The following is a 23,733-nucleotide window of genomic DNA, read 5'->3' on the forward strand; positions in this document are numbered from 1 at the left end:
CCCTTGGGACAATACACATGTGAATCTGGTACTCAGAAAGGGTCTCAAACAGGGACCTGCGTCACATACAGCTAAGGAAAACGTCCATGTAGTAAACCCCTGCAAGCATACAGACAACTACAACCGACAACAAAATACAAACTACAAAATGCAGATTTCATACAACTGACATTGCTGGTGTACTGAAAATGCCCCCCTTCGCCATCTTGTTTCTCCAACACGTGCAGGCCTGAGTTCTGCTCTGCATGTCTGCCACGCTCCTACAATGCAAGCTCCAACGGCCCACCAAGATAGCTGAAAAAGACTCGAAATCTGCAACAAAAAGGACAAAACATTACCCACCAGTGCCAGAATCACCAGTCAAAAGTAAAGCTGAGCTCAAAGAAACCATGGACTCCATCATTAAAAAAACGCGATGTTCTGCAGCTGGCTCAAACGAAAAAAGTGTGCATGGACATAATTCAGCAAGACGTTGCCTGAATGAGATCTGATAACAGACAGATAACAGATAAAGTATCTGTAGCAGATCAGCGCATCACCAACCTAGAAGACAAGTCGCTCTCCACAAATATGGACATCAGTTCCCTTCACAAATCCTCAATCTCGATACAACACACTATTGCTGAACTGGAGGACAGAAATAGGAGGGGCAATAAAAGATGGCTTCTGAATTTAATTTCTAGAAGATTGGATTCTCTGAAACACCAATATCTCTTTTGATAAAAAATGTGAACTTGAAAAAGAGCATCGCGTGCCAACCCAGCAATCGGATTATTCAAAATCATCCGATCTGAACCACTGGGACCGATTATTTGCAAACCCCTTATATACAAACACATTGAGCTGATCTTGGATTTCATCCACAAACATAAACAAATCTCCTGGGAAGGTAATCGACTCACCATTTCACAAGACTACTCCAAATCAACAGTATAAACTAGGAAGGTCTTCGGCTCCCTCAGAACCAGGCTACCAAACATGAATATTCCCTTCTCTTTCTCAGGTCGTGCCAGATTTCAGATCGTCTACAAAGGATCAACTCACCTGTTCCACGACCACAAAGATTTTTCCTCATTCCTTGAACAACATCCAGGAAGCCAAAATGGACACTGCTTCTCTCTCCAATACCGGACGAACGTAATGTATTACCATCCATTTTATCACCCATCTTGTTACCTTAAGTTGAGCTACAACATGTTTACAGACCACACATTTATGCTCCTTTCTGCTTTACGCTTCAACTAATCACTCTTTGAAACCCCTGTGTGTACAATAAACTCCTAAGCACAAGAGCAGGCCAATGGGTTACTAAAGCGAAATCAATACAATTGTGTACAGGAAACTCCCCCAGCAAGAACCTGGCCCAATATCTAAAGAAAAAACAAAACAACTCACAACTGACCCCAGTCAAAGACAAACAGGGACAACTCCAGCTAGATCCACACAGAATCTCTAAGATCTTCTTAGATTTCTACAGCTTCTTATATGACGTAAATCCAAACACAAACAAAGCAGACAGCCTGTCCTATCTTAGCAAATTAAACCTCCCCAAACTAAACAGCTCATATCATTCCACACTGACTCAACCCATAACCGATTCTGAAGTACTCACAGCAATCAAATCTCTCAAAGTAGGGAAGGCACCTGGACCTGACGGCCTGACCACACAGTTTTATAAAACTTTTACTGAGGAATTACACAACCCGCTGTTACACCTCTTCCACAAATTCACAGAGACTGAACATATAGGAGCCACCAACACTGTGGCCATTATAACATTAATTCCTCAAGAAGGGAATGACCACGCCCACCCCAAAAATTACAGCTCAATCTCACTTATTAATTTGGACTGTAAACTATACGCTAAAATCCTGGCTAAGCGAATTGAAGGAATACTTCCACTACTGATCGGCCCATACCAAGCCAGTTTCATCAAAGGCAGACTCTCCAACGACAACGTTAGACTTTTTGGACATGTCCTGCAAATAGCCAAACTCAAAAAATCCCCAGTGGCTGCCATAGCACTAGATGCTGAAAAAGCAATCAATAAATTAGCTTGGCCCTTTCTGAGGGCTACCCTATTTTGCTTCAATCTAGGTGAGCCATTTACAAAAATGGCAATGGCTCTTTATTCTAATCCCAGCACCAAAATAAGGTCTAAAGGAGTCATGTCAGACTCATTTCTACATAAGCAAGGTACGAAACAAGGCTGTTCACTCTCCCCATCTCTCTTTTTGTTAGCCATTGAACCACTCCTATACTCATTCAAGAACAAAACTAATTCCATAGGTATAAATGTTGGGGGAGTATCCTTCAAGACAGCAGCATACGCTGACGATATTCTAATTATTACTGAGCATGCAGACACTGCCATTACTGAAATGATGACTACAATTGCTGACTATGCAGCTGTGTTTGGATACACCCTCAATAAAGATAAGTCAGAGGTTTGCCCATTAAACATTCTGCATACCAAAGAGGTGTGGAGTGTGTGCGGCCTCACCTGGCAAGCTAAATACTTTAAATACGTGACCTGAGTTCCAGAACTCATCCCCAATCATTCTCCAAAATTTCCAGAAAACTTTGAATTCCACCCTCTGACTTTTATACCTTCCTTAAATTGAAGGTTGCAATCTCTAAACATAAAGCGTTTCCTTTTAAACATGCCTCCTTTCCGCCCCTCCTAATACTAATCCAGAAAGGCGGGCACACAGCTTCCAAAATTTATGCCAGACTCAAACCTAATTTCAATCCACTATTTGAAACCAGAAAAAAAAAAAAGGCAGAATGACTGGATTCAGGATGGACTATGTGACCCTACAAATATCAAATGGTGCAAACTATGGTACTCCCCGTTTACCAAAAAAGTAACCCCAACCCTCATTTGAACCAAACTACATATCTTACCTAAAAAACACTTTACTTTAATGGTCTACAATATAGAATAAAGGGCTCTATTCATAAGTGTGATAACATGTCATCCTCAAAACATCGGCATATGTCCCTTTTGCTCACCCCGCATGCCTCTTTCATTTAGAGCATGGGGGAAGGTGGTATTCTCAATAGCAAATACGCTGCCAGCTCCACCATCAGAGACATCTGCTCTACATTCCTTGCACTGACTAGAAACGTGGTGAAGGGACAGCCTCTTCAACATCATTCCTGTCAGTTAACTCTCTGAATCCCAGGCAGAACAAGCTTAGAAGTTCCCACTTGCATTAGCAGACAACTGCCAAAGTATAGAGGCTTGGGACCATATGTACAAAGCATTAATACTTTAAAAGTATTTAAAGAACATACTTTTTAAGAACAGGCAGTGGTCCCAAGAAGCACTGTCTGCTCTTAAAAAATGAAACTTCAAAGTCTCATTTTCTTTCTCAAGACCATCCCATTTTCCTTTAAAGAAAATGGGCTAAATGTAAGACTGCTTTATTAAAAAAAACAGTCTTGATTATAGTGGTCTGCTTACCCCAGCAGACCACCATCCCTGCAATGCCTAATGGCAAAGGAAAACAAAGTGCCATCGAAAAACCCAAATCCATGAATGAAAGGGCGAACATCTAGCGAGAACTTCACATTTTATAGAAATGCTTCTGTTTCACAGCATACCTGGCTAGATCGGAGTTTCTTGATTTCCAAATGACTCTTCTCGAGTTGCAGTGCCTCCTTTTTGCTTAAGATTGCCTCTCTTTTCTTTAGGTCTTCTTCAAGCTCCTCTAAAGCTTGTCGTTGCTGGAGGACCCTCTCTACTTCATCATCCAGCCATTTCTTTTGATCCTCCAATTTCTACATTGATGCAGAAAAGAGATAAAACATGTGTTTGAATGCAGGGGAAGATCTGTATATAACTGAACAATAGGAGCATGCGTTCATGTGATTTTTAATCTATTTAGCTCTAAATGTTGTGTCTCTGAGTTGTGTTCTGAGCTGTCACAATAAGAAGAAAGAACAGGGCTTGTCTAAAAATTAAACAAAGTCCTATTTGTATACAGTTCTGAAAAAAACAAACCAATATCTCAGCATCCAAACCTTGTGTAATTTACAGATGGATGGCAGTGGGGGGTAGACACTGGAAAACCTAAGAAGTAAAGACTCAATTTCTGGCCTGTCAGCAACACCAATACCCTTCTATGCAGCTCTGAAGGACTTAATTATGGCTTTAGCTCTTCAACAAAATGAATACTTGGTAGGAATCAGCCTACTGAGAGCCAGCCTCACTACAAAAAGCAATAAGTTTGAGAAGTCATGGACAGGTCATGTTGAATCTTCAATGTTTGACCTAACAACCCCTCATTACAAGCAGCAGTATTCCTCCTCAATTTGTAACTCGGAGGGAGCCAACAGCACAGGCTAATCCAAGTAGCCTGCTAACACTAGGAGTGTAATTACTTGGCCTGGTCTTCAAATATGGGCTCCATAAATTCTAGGTCTGGAGAAACCAGGCCCAGTTTTACAGGTAGTTCACCTTGTGAAACAGCTGCAGGAGAAGGACAGGTTTCACAGGCAGAATCTCTGTTCAGCCCCACTAGACCCTGGCAGCACTAGCACATACCCACCCACCTACAGAACTTCACAGAGAAAGCAAACAATGCTCCCCCAGACTGATTCAACCTTACACAGATCCTACCAAACCCCTTATGTTATCCTCCCAGTCTGTACCTACCAGCCCTCCCACTGACATTTTCCAACTTCTCTCAACAGGCAGAAAATATCAGGGGATTAGTCACCTGAGTTAGGGAAACCATTGCTATTCCATGGTCCATGTGGTATTCCCCATTCCAAGAGCATACCTCATAGTGGGCAGATTAGGTGTGGGAACATCAGCTATGTGGGCCCCTGACATCCTCACATAAAAATCTGACAGTCGTAATGAGAGCCTTAGGTGTCTAGGCCAAAATAAGACCGTTTGAGGGTCTACTGAAAAACAAAGTCAGTAAAAGAAGATCAACAGGCTGCTTTTAAGAGTGACAGCATTTAATCTCAATTCAGAGGGCTCTACAGACTGCGAAAAATGGGTACCTCGTACCATTGAAAACACCAAGATCTACAAAATTGCTATAAGTACATAATATTTCACAAAATCACCATAGGAGAAAAACCTCTGAGTGAATGAAAATCGCAGTAGTAATCAAGATACATTCTGACTACAAAAGAGAAAATACCAAGGTCAACTTTAGTTCTGTTGGTGCTCAACAAATGAAAAATAGAATTGTGCATAAAATATTTAAATGCTTTCATATGTAATCTGGTAGTAGGAAGGCTGAGAAACAATGTGTGAAACACACAATATCATTCAGGAGGAATCACAGAGAAGTGAATAGAAATAATAAATGGCATCAGATCATCAAATATTCAAAACATTTAATCGCAATGGGGTCGCAAATTACCTACCTCATGAATATTCATGAGGTAGGTCGCAATTTGTGACCCCATTGGGAATGGCCGCACTCCCAGGGATGGTGGTCTGCTGGTGTCAGCAGACCACCATGTCTGTGACTGCTTTTAAATAAAGCAGTATTTTTTTTTTTTTAAATGCAGCCCGTTTTCCTTAAAGGAAAAAAGGAATGCATTTTGAAAACAAAAATGAAAGGTTTTGTTTAAATTTTTTCAGAGCAGGCAGTGGTCAGCGGGACCACTGCCTGCTCTGTAAAAACTTTTTTGCATGCATTCACAAAGGGGAAGGGGTCCGCTGGGGACCCCTTCCTTTTTGTGAATGGGTTAACAACAATTTGAAATTGGTGCTAACTGGGACTGTTTTGCGACCGCATTTGCGGTCACAAAACAATCATACATACCATTTAGATTCGGCATTAGGAAGGGGCCCCCTTGACACGCCCCTTCCTAATACCGAATCGCAAAACCCAAACTGCGATTCGGTAACAAGTTACTGAATCGCAGTTTGGCCTTTGTGCATCCCAAAAAGCATTTTTCTAGTCGCAAAAGGTCCGATTCTGCGAATCGGCCCCTTTGCGACTAGAAAAATGCTTCGTACATCTGGCCCCTACTCTCTCAATATAGAGGTCTTTGAATAGCCATGAGAAATGGCAGGGGCTAAACTGGCCGCTACTCCCCTCCAGGTTTAAATAGCTTTTTAACAGATTTTTTAAAGATAATGCATAACTTCACGCTGTCATTCCCATCTTGAACGTATACCTGCCATCTATCAACTTCCATGCTAATCTGCCCCCCTTACACACTAATATCTCCCTTCTCTCCCACAGTAGCTACTTTTAGTATGAGCTCAGATAGATCGCCATCCTCCATTCCTTCTTCCAGATGTGCCTATGTCTGTTGACACTTATTTCTCGTTGCCTAACAGTCCCAGAGCATGTCATCTACAGACCATTATTGTAATTGTTCAGATATTAAGGGCCTGATTATGATCTTGGCGGATGAGATACTCCGTCACAAACGTGACGGATATCCCATCCACCATATTACAAGTTAAATTATATCCTATGGAACTTATAATACGGCGGAAGGGATATCCGTCACATTTGTGACAGAGTATCCCATCTGCCAAGATCGTAATCAGGCCCCAAATCTGAGCACCGGCCCTTTGAGATCGTATGCCATTTTCTCATATGCCAGTAGGTGCCAAAGATGCTGAAGCCATAATTCCACTGTCAGTGACATTGGGTTGCCCAATCAGGCTTGTAACATTTGTTTGGCTACACAGAGCAAGTGAGAAATATGCTTCCCTTTGGTAGAGGATAATGGGTAGGTGGACGCTGTTGAGCACCTGTGATTATACATCCTTGGTCATTGATCACCATTTCCGCCTAAGTTTGGTGATGATGTGCAGGATATAACTTCAGAACTCCTTAAGTTTCGAGCATCCCCAGAGCATATGTAGTATTGTGCCCTCTTTCCAACAATGCCTCTAGCAGTGTGCTGATTGTGTCTCATTTAGCATGTGCAGGCATGCCAGTGTATAATGCCATCTGTACATGATTTTGTATACAGTTTCTAATCCATTGGCAAGAGGAGCAAAGTTGTTTGTGCGTGCAATGTGTCATCCCAGTGTTCAGGAGGGAGAGAAAGTTTTGAGCTCTTCCCCCATTGTTCTTGATTTTTCTTGATTTGCGAAATTCAATTGGGGCTACTTCACATTGTGTAATGCGTAAATACCAAACACTAAGGATGGTCATAATGAGTTTGGCGGCCGGAAATGTTTGTCTGCCAAACTCCCAACAGGGTGGCTGCAGCCTACGCAGCGACCTCCCTGCCAGAGTCATTAAGAGTTTCCTGCTAGGTCGGCATGGAGAAACCTAAGTTTCCACCCGCTGGCCTATTGGGAAACAGGCTACAGCATTGTCACCGGCTGCAAAGTGCATGGGCAGTGCCGGGGCCCACTGTGGCCACCTGCACCTGTTCTCCGTCAGCCGTTTCATGGCGGTATTACCGCCATGAAAAATCTGATGGAGAACAAGGTCGTAATCCCTAGGGCAGCGCTACTTGCAGTGCAGCCTTGTCAGATTAGGATCTCCACCACCGCCAGACCGCCGGGATCCAAGATCCTGGTGGAGCTGGCGGTTCCCTTTCGGTCCGACTGCCAGGGTTGTTATGTTGCGGTCCTAAGACCGCCACACTCGTAATCAGACCTGCTGGCCTAGCAGAAAACAGGCTACAGCATTGTCTCCGGCTCGTAATCGAGCGGGCAGCAATGCTGTAGCGAGCAGGGTGCACCAGCACCCTCACAATGTTCACTGTCTGCACAGTGAACACTGCGAGGGTGCTGGGCAGGGGGGCCCCTGCACTGCCCCTGCCAAGGGTATGGGCAGTGCAGCCCCCCCCCCATGTGGCCCCCTGCACATGTTCTCCATCAGCCTTTTCATGGCAGTGTTACCGCCATGAAAACGCTGGCAAAGAACAAGGTCGTAATCCCACAGGCAGCGCTGCTTGCAGCGCTGGCCTGGCAGATTAGGATCTCCACCACCGTGAGACCGCCGGGATCCAAGATCCTGGCAGAGCTGGCAGTTCCCTGCTGGTCCGACAGCCATGGTTGTTATGTGACAGTTGGACCACCACTGCGAGTGTGGCATTCGTAAGACCTCCACACTCGTAATCAGGTCCTAAGTGTCTTGTGGATATGAGGGTTTTGAGAAGTTTCTCGAAGACTGTAAGAGACCTTGTTCCTTCTTACCTTACATAGGGCTACAAAAGCCACTGTCTTATTTGAAGATACTGAAATCTTACTCCTTCTGGGATGGCGTATATTTTTGTGATATTTTCAAAAGCTCCCCATTGTGATAATAGTCTTGAAGCCAAAACAACCCTGAGTTTTCCAGCACCTGTAATGAGACCGAAGTTGCTGAATGTGGTTTTGCCTGCAGTTGAGAGAACTGGAGTCCCTCCTCTGCATTGTTGGGATTTATCCTTCGTAGGGTGCATCGCACAGTTAAAGTCCCCTCCAAATATGAAGGGGTTGTCAGTTATCTAAACAATGTTGTAGATTTTAGAAATTAGAAACTTCTCCTGTCATATCTTGGGAGCATATATGGTGGCTATTCTGAGTGGCTGGCATTAAAATCAACTAAGGGCCCTCTTTATCTGCCCTAGGTTTGGATAAGTATGACTACCCTGTTCTCTTTGTAGAAGACAAGTGTGCAACTGAATGTGGAAGTGCCTACAGCATAATCTGTGTTGATTCAATTTGAGATGGCATGTCTCAGATGTCTGCCTCCATTTGCCCCTTTAAAGATATGTGCTAATGGTGCTAATGTTGTCGTAGTTTGGGCTCTTGCGCTAGGCAAGACTGCTGGTTTAAGGATGACAGTACTTATGTTTGTAGGCTACTATGCCTATCCTACAACAAGTCACAGCTGTCGTCCCAACCCTTCCAGCTCACTAGCAGCACCTCACCAAAAACCCAAATAGTAAAAGGTGATTTGTGGCAGCCTTTACGCATGGACTCAAGAGTATGACATCTCAGGGAGTGTCATGGTTAAACGGAGATTACCCCTTTCTCACAAATACATCATGTCTAAACCAAACACAGGCAATAACGAAGATGCAGTAAAGTTTCAATGGTTTTTATTTAACACAACTGCAATTTGCGATAAGTTGCATGGGTTGCAATGATTAGGATAATGAACAGTGCAAGAAAAAGAATTGTAAAGACAAGAGTCATTATTACAAAGACTCCCACCATCTTGCAATAACATGAAAAGACATAGAGGCCCTCATTACAACATTGGCGATAAATCCCGCTTACTGCCGTGCAGAAGACCGCCAACACACCGCTGTGGTGGCGGAATTCCGCCACAGCTATTACGACCCACAGCCCTGAATCCGCCAAAATCCAGACACCCACACAAGTCCGCCACACCAAAGGTCAGTGATAAACTGGCGATAACAAAACCAACACCGTCACGCCAACAGGAATACGCCCACACTATCACGACACACGAATCCACACGGCGGTCTTTCAACCGCAGTAAAGAATTGGTGGTACACACCGCCGCGCTCAAAATACACATACATTTACAAAACACAACCACATTGGACAATTCGAAATACACACACCTGATACACATACACACACCACTCCCACACACCCAATACAATATAAAACACACACCTACATCACCCACAAACCCTTACGACCAAAATTGAGAAAGAAGTCCAAAGAGAGACACCACCAGAAACAACACTAGCATCCACAGGCACACAACACCATCACACACACACCATCCAGGCACCTCAGACAACACACACAAACATATCCCCTCACACATCACAACTGACACCACCTCACACATCACCCACACCACATCATGGCACCTCAACGACACCCCCGGTTCTCTGAGGAGGAGCTCAGGGTCATGGTGGAGGAAATCGTCCGGGTAGAGCCACAGCTATTCGGATCACAGATGCAGCACTCCTCCATTGCTAGGAAGATGGAGCTATGGCGAAGAATTGTAGACAGGGTCAACGCAGTGGGACAGCATCCAAGAACACGGGATAACATCAGGAAGAGGTGGAACGACCTACAGGGGAAGGTGCGTACCGTGGTCTCAAGACACCAGATTGCAGTACCGAGGACTGACGGCGGATCCCCACCTCCTCCCCCACAACTAACAACATGGGAGGAGCAAGTCTTGGCTATACTGCATCCTGAGGGCCTCGCAGGAGTAGCAGGAGGAATGGATTCTGGTAAGGCAAATCTTCACTCCTTTATCCCCCCCACCCTACCTGCATGCTATCACATACCCCCACCCTCACCCCCATCACTCCAACACCTCACAAATGTCCCACTATCACAACCCACCCATCCCAACACCAAGCCCTGCATGCAACACCAAAGCATGGAGACCCATCACCAAAGCATGTCCACTACAGATACCCACACAGACCCCAAACCAATTATCAAACAAGGTCCTAGACAAGAATGCAAGCACTGGCGTACAGGGTCACCCACCCATTGCACACAATGGCACACACAGATGTAATAATCATGCCTTTACACCCCTGCAGGACCCCTACCCAACATCACCGGACAGGAGGTTCCAGACATGTCCACTCCCCCCACAGAAGAGGCCCACAGTGATGACAGCTGCTCTGTCCAACTGGATCAAGATGACCAGCCCGGCCCATCTGGGACCTCGGGACAGTCGGTTCCCCTGACACTGGCACATGCCCCCACATAGCCTCCCCCCTCAGGAAACACCTGCACAGCACCCACCCAGCGGGCCCATATCTCTGTCCCCAGGACACGTCAAGCAGCAGTGTGTCCACCACTACAGGGAACACAGGCAAACCCACCACCTCAAGAAAATCAGGGACCTGGGGGCAGGGGCAGTGGGCACACGGTTCAGGGGAGAGAGGAACAGGAAACAGGGGAACTGGGAGGACTGCTGTGCGACAGGGGGAGGACAGGCCCAGGGAACCCACTCTCCACGAGGCCCTCTCCAACATCATGGGAGCGTACCATCATTCCCAGGAGACGATGGCAACTGTACTGGACAACTTTCAGGAGACCCAGCGGCTGCAGAAGGAACAGTATCTGGGGATCAGGGAGGAACTTAAGTCCATCAACACCACCCTGGTCACCATTGTAGGGGTGCTGAAGGACCTTGTGAACACCAGGAGGGACACTGTGGCACAACAAGTGGCCCCGCCACTAGCTTGGATGATGAACAGCCCACCACCTCCGCCGGCACTAGTGGACAGGAGGCACCTCCACAGGACCATGACACCAGCACCCCACCCCCTGCAGATGGAGAACCACCCCGCAAACCGTCCCTGAGATCCAGGACAAAGACAGAGAACAAGGCCAAGACCCCCGCCAGGAAATGAGACCCCCCTGAATGTCATCCTTCTGTCCCACTTTGTCACCCTGCCCATCCATCAACTGCCCTAGCTCCACTTCCTATGCCCCTTTGGACAATGCACCTGTGAAACAAATAGACTGGACTCTGCCATGGACATTCTTCCACCATCACCCCTGCCCATTTTACAACCCCCTCCACTAATTTGCACTGAAATAAACACCCTTGAATCACAAAACAATCTGGAGTCAGTCTGTGCTTTCACAAATGTGCATTTGCAATAAATATGGAATATAGCAATGTCAATTGTATTGTCAACATACCGATGTAACTCAGCTCTAGTCCATGAGGTTATATAGCAGAGGTCACACAGTGGGACCCACATCTGTGAAATGGAAAGGCAAAGTGACAAGTCATGGTCCATACACTGGTTGAAAGTGACAGACTTATGCTAGCTCAAACAACAGTATGAAATGTGTGAGGCAGTGACATCTTCTTACCTGTGTCTCACTGTAAGTATATTGCTGGATAACGTTGTTTCTGTTGTCGATATCCTCTTCTTCTGCCTCCTCTTTTTCACTGTCCAAAGGCTCCACAGCTGCCACAAGACCTCCTTCTGGACCATCCTCCTGCAGAAAAGGCACCTGTCGTCGCAAAGCCAGGTTGTGCAGCATACAGCAGGCCACGATGATCTGGCACACCTTCTTTGGTGAGTAGTAGAGAGAACCACCTGTCATATTGAGGCACTGGAACCTGGCCTTCAGGAGGCCGAAGGTCCTTTCAATCATTCTCCTAGTTCGCCCATGTGCCTCATTGTAGCGTTCCTCTGCCCTTGTCCTGAGAGTTCTCACTGGGGTCTGTAGCCATGACAGGTTGGGGAACCCAGAGTCACCTGCAAATGTCGAGGGACAACTGTTAGACACACACTAACACTTAGGAACAACCCCAGACAACTATTCACAGGGTATAGGGTCCTTGTCCACACACGGTACCTCTGGAGTTGCCCCATCACATAAGGGATTCTGCTATTCCTCAAAATGTAAGCGTCATGCACTAATCCAGGAAACTTGGCATTCACATGGGAGATGTACTGGTCGGCCAAACACACCATCTGCACATTCATAGAATGGTAGCTCTTCCGGTTTCTGTACACCTGTTCACTCCTGTGGGGGGGTACCAAGGCCACATGTGTCCCATCAATGGCACCTATGATGTTGGGGATATGTCCCAGGGCATAGAAGTCACCTTTCACTGTAGGCAAATCCTCCACCTGAGGGAACACGATGTAGCTGCACATGTGTTTCAGCAAGGCAGACAACACTCTGGACAACACGTTTGAGAACATAGGCTGGGACATCCCTGATGCAATGGCCACTGTAGTTTGAAAAGACCCACTTGCCAGGAAATGGAGTACTGACAGAACCTGCACTAGAGGGGGGATACCTGTGGGATGGCGGATAGCTGACATCAGGTCTGGCTCCAACTGGACACACAGTTCATGGATTGTTGCACAATCAAGTCTGTAGGTGACTATTACTATTGGGGGGGGGGGGGGACTGAGACCTGCATGAGCAGACGGTGAGTGTATGTGCGTCAGGGCAAGGGTGGGAACATGGGCCAATGACTGTGACGGTCCGGACGGTTAAAGTTTTTCCTTTTCCCCTGTACTATTTGTCTAGGTCAGCGCCCACCAGAAGAAGGATATTTGGCGTGCCATCGCCAAGGACGTCCGGACCCTGGGGGTCCACCACAGACGGAGCACCCACTGCCGGAAAAGTTGGGAGGACATTCGCCGCTGGAGCAAGAAGACGGCGGAGGCCCAGCTGGGGATGGCCTCCCAACGTGGGAGGGGTGCCCGTCGCACCATGACCCCCCTGATGTTCCGGATCCTGGCGGTGGCCCATCCGGAGATGCTTGAGGGCATCACAGCAGCCACAAGTGGGTGAGTACTGTCACATCCATCTGACTCTGCGCGCATTGTGAGGTGTCTGGGTGGGGGAGGTGGGCAGTGGATTACCCTAGGCCAGGGCGAGCTTTGTAGGCTAGGACCCTTTGTGAGGCAGGCTATGTGGCACCCCAACCCCACCAGTGTTAAGGGCCATCTACACCTAGTCAGGCTCCTGTGACTTCCATGTGCAGCAATCGGGCCTAGGCCTTGTACCCCATGGGCATGTGATTAATCTAGGAACTATAAGTGCATGGCGTAGCGCAGAGGGCTGCTGTGTCTGTAGTGTCCGCCAACGGTAGTGGTACTGCATGCACTGAACATGTCTTTCTTCTGTCTTCCCCGCCCCCCTTTTTGTGATCCTGTTATTGTGTGCAATAGCATCATCAGGCGTAGGAGCAGTGGCACCGGAGCAGGAGGGAGCTGTATCCCACTTGGCCCTGGAGGGCGAGACAACGGAGTCTGAAGCCACCAGTGGGACGGAGGGCGAGGGGAGCTCCACGGCGGGGACAGGAGGTGACAGCAGCGACAGCGACTCCTCCTCTGATGGGAGCTCCCTTGCGGTGGCAGGCCCTTCTATGCCCCCTGCATCAACAGGTACAGCTGCCACCCCCCCCTACCAGCACCGCCCTCCCAGTAGCTACTCAGCGTGTGTCCCGTGGCCGCTCACCCAGGAGGGTGGGCATCTCCTTCGCCCCAGGCACCACAAGCCCTGCCCCAGTCAGCCCTGCTGCCCTTAGTGAGTGAGGAGGCTATTGACCTCCTGAGATCCCTCACTGTTGGGCAGTCTACCATTTTGAATGCCATCCAGGGTGTCGAGAGGCATTTGCAACAAACAAATGCATACCTGGAGGGCATTCATTCTGGCCAGGCAGCCCAACAGAGAGCATTTCAGGCTCTGACCTCAGCACTGATGGCAGCCATTGTCCCTGTGTGAAGCCTCCCCACTCCAACTTCCTCCACCCAGACTCAATCCCCTGTACCTCAGCCTATCCCAAGCATACCATCAGACCAACATGCACACACCTCAACACACAAGGGTGGCTCTGGCAAACATAAGCTCCACACATCCCACAGGCACTCACACAAGCATCATACCCATGCACACATACCAATATCCACTGCCTCCACTGTGTCCCCCTCCTCCACGTCCTACTCCTCCCTCCCTGTCTCGTCTACACTCACACCTGCATGCACTACATCTTCAGCCACTACCTCCATCACCAGCACGCCCATCACCACACACCTCTCACGTGCACTTACCACCCCCACTATCATTCACACATTCCCTGTGTCCTCTACCAGTGTGTCTGTGAGCCCTCCTCCCAAAGTACACAAACGCAGGCACACACCCACCCAACAGCCATCCACCTCACAACAGCCTCCAGCCCATGCACCTTCACCCAAATTCAGCAAACGTACACCTCCTACAACCACTACCTCTTCCTCCACTCCCAAACCCACTTCATCTACCCGTTCCAGTGTGTCTAAGAAACCTTCCTGGCTAATATTGACCTCTTCCCTACACCTCCCCCCCCGTCCGTCCCCTAGGGCCAGGCTTTTCAGGTCCCAACCCAGCACCTCAGCCAACACATCACTGGGCACAGTGGTGCCAGCAACTGCGGGCTATTGGAGTGCGCCAAGCATCAGGGCTGCCAGTGTGCCACGGAGCGAGGGCAAGGACATTTCGCCACCTGCTAAAGTAAAAAAGTTGCCCACATCCCGGAGGGAGAAGCCGAAAACACCTGCCACCAAGGGCTCAGGGAAAACGAAAGGGGATAGTCGCAAGACAGCTGCGCCACCATCCAAGGTGGATAAGGGCCAGAAAATAAAGGGCAGGTCAGGAGAAGGCATGGTGGTACCGACAATGGGACCAGTGTCACACCTTCTGTCCACGTCAACGCCAACCTGTACGGCGGAGAAGACCGCCACCTGCACCTCCACATGCACTGCTGTCATTGAGCCCGCCACCAGCACCACAGTCACTGAGCCCGCCACCAGCACCGCAGTCACTGAGCCCGCTACCAGCACCGCCGCCACAGAGCCCGCTACCAGCACCGCTGCCACAGAGTCCGCTGCCACAGAGCCCGCCACCAGCACCGATGCCACAGAGCCCGCCGCCAGCACCGATGCCACAGAGCCCTCCGCCAGCACCGATGCCACAGAGCCCGCCGCCAGCACTGATGCCACAGAGCCCGCCGCCAGCACCGCTGCCTCAGAGCCCGCCGCAAGCACCGCTGCCACAGAGACCGCCGCAACCACCGCTGCCACAGAGACCGCCGCAAGCACCGCTGCCACAGAGACCGCCACAAGCACTGCCAGCAGCCCCGGTGGTCAGTTCCAGGAGCCTGGGCAGCTTCCATGATGCACCACCTTCACTGGAGAAAGTCATCCACTACCTCAGTCCTTGGCAGGATGAAGCACTCTGAGCACAAAGCCCCCTCAAGAACCAGTGGAGAAAGGCATCCACTACCTCAGTCCTTGGCAGAATGAAGCACTCTGAGCACAAAGCCCCCTCCAGAACCAGTGGAGTATCACATCCACTACCTCAGTCCTTGGCAGGATGAAGCACTCTGGGCACAATTCCCCCTCTAGAACCAGTGCAGAAAGGCATCCACTACCTCAGTCCTTGGCAGGATGAAGCACTCTGGGCACAATGCCGCCTCCAGAACCAGTGGAGAAAGGCATCCACTACCTCAGTCCTTGGCAGGATGAAGCACTCTGGGCACAAAGCCCCCTCCAGAACCAGTGGAGAAAGGCATCCACCTGAGAGACTGTGGCTTTGCACTCCCCAGGATAATGCAATGGGCAACCCACCCACTGGAAAGACTTGAGAGACTGTAGATTTGCACTCCCCAGGATAATGCAGTGGGCAACCCACCCACTGGAGAGACTTGAGAGACTGTGGCTTTGCACTCCCCAGGATAAAGCAGTGGGCAACCCACCCCACTGGAGAGACTTGAGAGACTGTGGCTTTGCACTCCCCAGGATAATGCAGTGGGCAACCCACCCACTGGAGGGACCTGAGAGACTGTGGCTTTGCACTCCCCAGGATACAGCAGTGGGCATGGAGCCCCCTCGTGGAGCAGTGGCGTCGTGCACTCATCCAGCTGAGGTGCCCCCCCTTCCCTTCCCACTGAGGTGCCTGTTTCATTTCGATCTGATCCCCCTGCAGTGTTCTCTCCGTTTGAAGTCTGGTATCTAGTGTGGGCCTCGCCCATGCATTTTGGGCCCAGTGGTCCACGGACAATATTTGGTGCACTATCCGGACTTGTGTAGTTGGTGTACATATTTGTATATAATGTATTTCGAGTTTTGAGTACTGTTTTTTTCATGATTACAATCGTTCAACTCATTTCCTTTTGTCCTTGCGTTCTTCCAGGGGGGAGTGGGGGTGGGGTGTAAATGTAATGTTGCAGCATGTATTTGTGTGTATGTCGTTGTGGGTGGGGTGTTTTTTTTTCGTGTTGCATGTGTGTGTCACTCTCTTTTCCCTCCCCCCTCCCCTGTGTTGTATGTGCAGTACTCACCGTGATCGTCGCCGCCGTCTTTGGTGGTCCTGATAGAGGAGCAGGAATACTATCGCAGGGAGTATCTGGACTTCTGGCTCATTGGCGTTCTGGTTCCTCGTGGGGTGTGGAGAGGTGAGTGTTTTCCCTTCCAAGTCCTATTTCCGCCGTGTTTTTGTTCGCGTTGGTTCCGCCCCGGAAAAGGTGGCGGATTCGCCTCTCATAATAGTGTGGGCGGTACATTGTCTTCCGCCTGTCTGTTGTCGGTGACCGCCATGCTGTTTGTTTGTACCGCCGTGGCGGTCGAGTGTTAAAGTGGCTCTCTATGTTGGCGGTTCCCGCCACAGGCGGAATTCAATTTTTTTGCCGCCGGCCTGTTGGCGGTATTACCACCGCTTTAACACCGACCGCCAGGGTTGTAATGAGGGCCAGAGTGTGTAATATGTCCTAATACCCTATCATGATAGGTCTAACCTCCTACCTAAAGGGGAGCTGGGTATGTTAAACCTAATCTGCCAATTCCATGTCCATGAGAGGAGCCCCCAACCCTCGAATGAGGTCTCTATCTCAGACTCTGCAGGGACACGAAGACTGGGTCAGCGTCAAGACGACGTGTAGCATTGATATCAGCCATGGTGGCGATGCCCACTGGTCAGAATCCCTCTGATTATCTGTCTAAAGTGTGATGTATTTATACAGATCTACTTGGACCCCTGACATAGGTGTGTTCCCAAACAATAGATAACAGGCATGCTTGGGGCGGCAATTAATATAAACAATTCCCTCAAAAGCATGGAGAGGGAAAGTCTCTAGGTGTGAACACCTACTTTGTTTGTCTTTTGTCACTTGATCTTGACGCCTTAACCCGTGGCACTGATAATGCAAAGCATAACGAGTGGCCTAACTAAAAACAAGGCAGCCATCTTAGAGGAATTAAATAATTAAATGGGCTAAGACAGAGCAAGCTAAGTAGGTTAAAAGTCACTAGGTGACGGGGGCACGAGTCTGCAAGCCGAAGGCTAAGCTATCCCCTGTTATCCCATTAAAACAAACTAGGATTCACTACACCCTCCCCATTGCCGTAACAGGTATGACGAAGGTAAATGAATCCAAACGCTAAAATTGCTCTTGACTAAAAAACTAAAAGCATAAAAACTAGCTAAATTTTTTTTAAAAAATGTGTTAAAAGATAGTAAAAATATTAGCTAAAAATACATACAGAGAATGTTAATATCAACCATGACAAGCACAGCAGGCCAAAGTAAAGGCAATTTTGATTGCATACTTTTAATCAGGAATGGCAAGCCAATTCATCAAATTATTTGCTATAGTCGTGATCTCGAAGAGTGTCATTGAAGTCACCAACCAAGGACCTCAAAAATGAGTCCACATTATCAGATGTTAAATCGATCACCGGGCGGGCAAACGGATCCACAGAGCAGTAGTGCGTGTCAGTCTCTTGTGCAGGTCCATCTGCAGCAGTGCCATTCTCCATGGTAAATATTAGAACAGAAGGCTCATAAGTGGCCTCGCGGAGTAGCCTTAGTCTCAAGGGGCATGACCGTGAATGAACCCTCATCGGGGATATCAGCAGTTCTTCGTCCACAGGAGATGCCAGTGCAACAGCAAGGCACACCATAGGCAGGTGTTCATAGAGGCACCACACGCAGCGGAAAACTGGTTGTACGCACCAGAGAAGTGGCCAAAATGAAAATGACCAATCACACTCCAATTCCACCAGCAAGGAGGCACCGAAGATCTGAACCATGCGTTCACGGCACAGTTGAGTGTGTGGGAGCGGCTCCATTGCTCTGCGTAGATGGAAACAAACAACCACAGCAAATCAGAAGAAATAGCAGTAGTAGTCCGCCAATCAATGCCAAAATAATCAGAAAACCGCCAAACACGCTTGAAAAGAGTGAATGGATGGCTGATGGGATGACTCCGAAAACAGTCTGGAAGATGGATAGGAAACCAGACCCGATAGCCTTAAAGAAATGGATAATCCCAGCAGTGCTAGAAGCATTGAATATTATGGATACCAGTTCTCCAAAGTGCTTGAGGAAGTTGGTATTTAATAGAGATTGTATCTCGGCTGATGATCTCGCTATCTGGAGAGCATACGTCTCTCTAACGGATGTCAACGCAACTTGTTTTTGAAACAATAGTGCCTTTAGTCTGCTCAGCTTTTCATAATTTACATTAATAGTATCTATGTGGGGCCACATGTCAGATACTTTTATCTCTCGTGTGGGGGGTGAATAAAACATGTCCGCAACACGTAACGACCTTCGAGACCGAGATTGAGTGGGCAATTCCTGATCGCATGCCGCAACAGCTTTGATTGCTCAGTACCACATAACTTCCATTGGAAAGTACATGAAATACCGGTCGAATCAAAGGGACGGGAGTACCCTTCAGAAAACAGGCCAAGTTTGCGACCCCCGCATTGCAAAGGCCGTGAAGGGACACCTGCTTACATATCATTGATTGACTAACAGTAGTCTCACATTTGCTTCCGCTCAGAAAAACCTCTGTTTCACCGTTCAAACATTTATAATCAAAGGGCAGCTCCCACTCTTCCTTAATATAGCTATCGCCTAGTTGCTCGAACCTGCCCACTGCAAGATTTTTTAAGCAATTCGAGAAACGAAAGGTCGAAATGGGCAAGTTAATTATGCCATGTAAGAGCCAAATAGTTGAAGGACTCTCTGCTACCGTGAAGGGCAACTTGTCTAACTTCTCAATGTGAAGCATGGTGAAATTAGCTTCCCTTTTAGCCTTTGTCTGCTGTTCCCTCGAAAGATTAAAGGTAGTGAACAATTCACTACGGTTAATATACTTCCATGGAATGCGATCATTTTTAAGTGTCTTTCTGTGTTTGTCCATGATATAACCGGGACAAGTCTGTCTGAGTAATATCAATAGCAGACGACACAATGTTTGATAGTGAATAATTCCTGTTGGACAGAGTGTTCATGCCGTTATCGACAACTGCTAAAGCCTTCTCTAAGTTCTCCTTATCTAATTGCCTCAAACGTGCAGCAGCTTCAATCTGTGAAAGTTTCCAGATCTCATTATACATAGCATAAAGGGACCTTTTAGAGCGCTGTGTCCTAGGACCTAGGAGAAAATCCTGTAAGTATACATCTTCAGAAAGAGTGTTAAGATGTTTTTAACTGCGGCTAACGTGTTAGTCTGCACCCACTGTTGGCAGAGTTTACCCACACTGTATGTTGTAATTATACCTGTATGTTGACTCGTTACAAAGCGAGGGTCTGGCCTGTTAATTTTAAAAACCCCTGAAGAGTTCAAGAAACGTGCTTGACACCTATTGGTGTTAGTTGGCCATATTAACCACCCGCCGTGACTGGAAAGTGAAGAATTATAGGTACCAGCCTGAACCATTGCATCTAGCGTTTCCTCTGTAATATTAAGGAAATATTGCAAATCATTAAACTTTGCCGGTGTGGGGATACTGGGAGTGTTCATGTCTTTAATTTTTGCTAACCCCAGACAGGATGTCTGTTGAATCGTGTCTTTTAAAAAGATCATTTGCACAGGAATCAGGCATGCTCTAAATAAAGCTTCCTTACCCTGTATTTGCCAATCTTGTGTTCCCCATACACTTTTTAAGTCAATAGTGCTCTTCCAGTATTCGTAACCTTCAACTGCGAGCCGGGAAACAAAGGGATCTGAATAAATCAGTTTTGTGTTAGTTAGCAAAATTTTCCTAATTTGTGAAGAAGGCAACAGGAAGTAATATGACTCCACATTTTTCGTGTCATGCCCAGAGAAGTGTATAAATATATCTGTATAGTGATTCGGGCTCTCCACTGGTGGTGTTGAACAGTGTTCCCACTGTGTATAGTTCAATACTGGCCTGTGTCTAGTGTCACAGTGTAGGTAGTAATGTCCCCAATTGTTGTAATAGAACATTTCCCCATAATTCATTGTATGTTCATATACATCATCACTTTCAAATACGGAATAGTCCTTCAGTTCAATTAGCATGGAATCAACTGTTTGGACATCCCAATCATCAGATACAACATCAGGTGTAATCACATCTGTCATAGATATTTTGAACACATATGGAATTTGAATGACCTCCGTAGACCCATACATATCAAAGGGGACTTTGTCCCATACAATCCCATCAGGAATCGGTATTGCTGAAACGTTCACAAGGGACAAGTCTCTTCGGACCTTATGTGAGGAATGATATGGAGTTCAGACTTCATCCACAGGCTCGACAGAGGAGCGTTCAGGAATATAGCGGCCATTTATAGGCAAAAAAGAAAACAGTCACAATACCAACCCAAAATAATAATGCTGAAAATGTCAAACAGAACCATAAACAGTTCCATGGGTAGTTTAAATAGTTATTTTTAAGCCATTGATACAGCTTCCGTGTTTTTGAAACATTGTCAATCACAATAGTGGATGAGTCTGAGGAAAAGTCATCAATGTCTATGAAATAGCCAGAGGCAGTCTCTGCAAATACCGGAGCCAGTGCATTACTTGTACATTGGTCCACTTCGCGTGGAGGCTCTTGGTAGACAGTGTCATCAGTCTGTGAAGTGTTCATGTAAAAAACAGCCAAATCTTGGACAGGTGTTGTCAATGAAGTGGTAACTGGAACTAGCAACAGTTCGTTTTCCGCCCTCCCCATAGTCGAGGCGGTATCTGTAACAGCATTGGGCATTGTTGCATAGTCTGTAGTAGTGTTGTTCATCCTACTATGTAGAGGTATGTCCTATTGGGTAGTGAGAGGGGATTGGGAACTACCGAAGGGACCTCTTGGTCTACTGTGAAGGATCGGCCACATGGTGTAGTATGATGTCATCAATGGAAATGAATCTGTTCGTTCGGGAACCAGACAGTGGTGGTAAGATGACAGTCCTGGTACCTTGAATTCCCAAGACCAGTACAGGTGCTCTGTATGATGGACCGAATTCCTTCTTCACAGCGATCTTCTCACGAACCAGATCCCCAACTTTAGGAATCCAGCCAGTCGAAGTTTTCGCTAAATCCCTTTTTCCTAAGGTGGCAGCACTGGTAGATGATTTATCATCACGAAATTGCTGAAGCTCCAGTAAGACAGTGAGACGTTCATTTATGTCAAATGGTGTTTCTGCTGCCACCAAACCAGAGCCATCAAGATCTGGGACATACATAGGTATCCCAAAGAGAACCTCATAAGGAGTGCGTCCCCCCAAGGACCGTCTTGGCAGATTATTCAGTGCTCTCTGGACCCCATATAGGTGATGAAGCCAACTGCGGCCTGAACCTAATACTCGAGCTGTTAAGGACTGCTTTAGATCATGGTTCAGCCTCTCCACAACGAATTTCCCTTGGGATGGTATGGTGCGGAGTAATGGAGTTCAACACCCACCGTCCCCATGGTGTCCCCGAATGCCTTAGAGGCAAATGCAGGGCCCTGGTCTGAATAGAATGCTGCAACCGCATATGTACCGATGAAGATCAGCAAGTCTTTTATAGCAGTTCGAGCGTCAGCCGACCGCTGCGGCCATACCCACAGGAATCTAGAACAAGAATCTACAGCGACTAAGATGTATTTGTATGCACCATCAGGTTGGAGCAGACCGCAATGGTCCAGGTACACATATTGTAGTGGCCTGCTGGACACTAAGAGGGACGTCTGCATTGGGTGTTTGATATTGGAGCCCTTTATTTGCTGGCAAATGTCACAAAAAAGGACATATTTCTTTGTCCGCCTGCATAGACCAGGCCACCAGAAACATTTCTGTAAGATTGTTATTGTGGCAGAAATACCAGCATGTGCAGAAGCGACACCCTCATGCACTGCTTTTACTAGATCTAGTCTCTGGTCTTCGTTGGAGATCACTCGATCTCCAACCCCAGGAATTGTTGCGTAGGCAACATTCTGTGCACTGATATGATAAGAATAATTTGTAGGGTGTCCTTTCGGGAGAGACTTTCCCACAGCTGAAGCTTTCACGGCAGTCAGTATTTCATTATCCAATCTCATCTGTCAACGAGTCACTGCAGCCACAGAAGCCGTAGCCACTGCTGATTTGCCTGCTTCATCAGCCAAAGTGTTGCCGGTAACGTGTACTCCTACACGCTGATGGCCCAATGTATGTACTACATGGACACATGGTAGCTTATCTTTAAGATCAGCCTTCCTCCCCCACAATGTCTTGTGTTTAATGGTGTTCCCCTTAGAATCCCTAAACCCGTTCATCTTCCAATGATTAAGATAATCATTGTATGACTGAAAGCAGTAGTATGAGTCACAGACTATTAAAGTCAGACATTCTGGCTCTGTGTGTTTTAGCGCTAATATATGAGCTTTAAGTTCAGCCAACTGAGCTGTGCAGTCCCCCAGGGTCTGCTTGTAGGTATTGTGAGGGTGGAAAACTTCATCCTCCTTCACTCTGCTCACAGCTGCGCAAGCGGCTGAGTATTGATGTTTAGTACCTACAGCTGGTTGTGCTGAACCTGTTCGTACTGGAGAAACTCTTGTGTCTGAAGTTTGGGATAAAAGATATAGTCAACATCAGTGGCGGTCAGGGAGGTTGCCCACTGAATCCAACGTGGATGTAATGCTTTATTATTAGGAACGCTTGCTTTGGTGACAGCCCCTAAGGCTGGCACCGGGGTAACGGCAATAATGCGTTTCCCCTGGGCAAGTGGCCTCTCCTTGATGACAGCCATCTGAACTGCAGTCAGAATCTTTTCTGTAGGTGCAAAACGTTGTTCTGCATTAGAATATAAATGTGATTTATATGCTATGGGTACTGTGTCGCCTTCATTGAATGTGACATGAGTAAATCCAATGGCACCAGCAATTATTCTGATAACCAAATTTGTTTTATTGACACGTGTGTGCAAGTGTTTAGCTTCTAGCATGTCCTGTTGCAATTCCCTTAGGATGCATGTGTGTTCAACTGTCCAGTGTCTGCTAGAAAAATTTGTCTGTACCAAGTCATAAAGTGGCTTGATACGTTGTGCATAG

The 23,733-nt window shown here is 47.4% G+C and overlaps 1 protein-coding gene across 1 annotated transcript in view; it reads right to left on the reverse strand.

The window, feature by feature from the left end:
- Window positions 1–23,733, reverse strand: part of KIF27 (kinesin family member 27) — a 455,459-nt gene that overhangs the window by 148,653 nt on the left and 283,073 nt on the right. The window contains exon 13 of the mRNA XM_069229770.1: window positions 3,610–3,786. Coding sequence (XP_069085871.1) covers window positions 3,610–3,786 — 177 coding nt within the window. The remainder of the gene's footprint in view (window positions 1–3,609; window positions 3,787–23,733) is intronic.

The sequence above is a fragment of the Pleurodeles waltl genome, chromosome 1_1 (genome assembly GCF_031143425.1).
Source record: "Pleurodeles waltl isolate 20211129_DDA chromosome 1_1, aPleWal1.hap1.20221129, whole genome shotgun sequence".
Lineage (NCBI taxonomy): Eukaryota > Metazoa > Chordata > Amphibia > Caudata > Salamandridae > Pleurodeles > Pleurodeles waltl.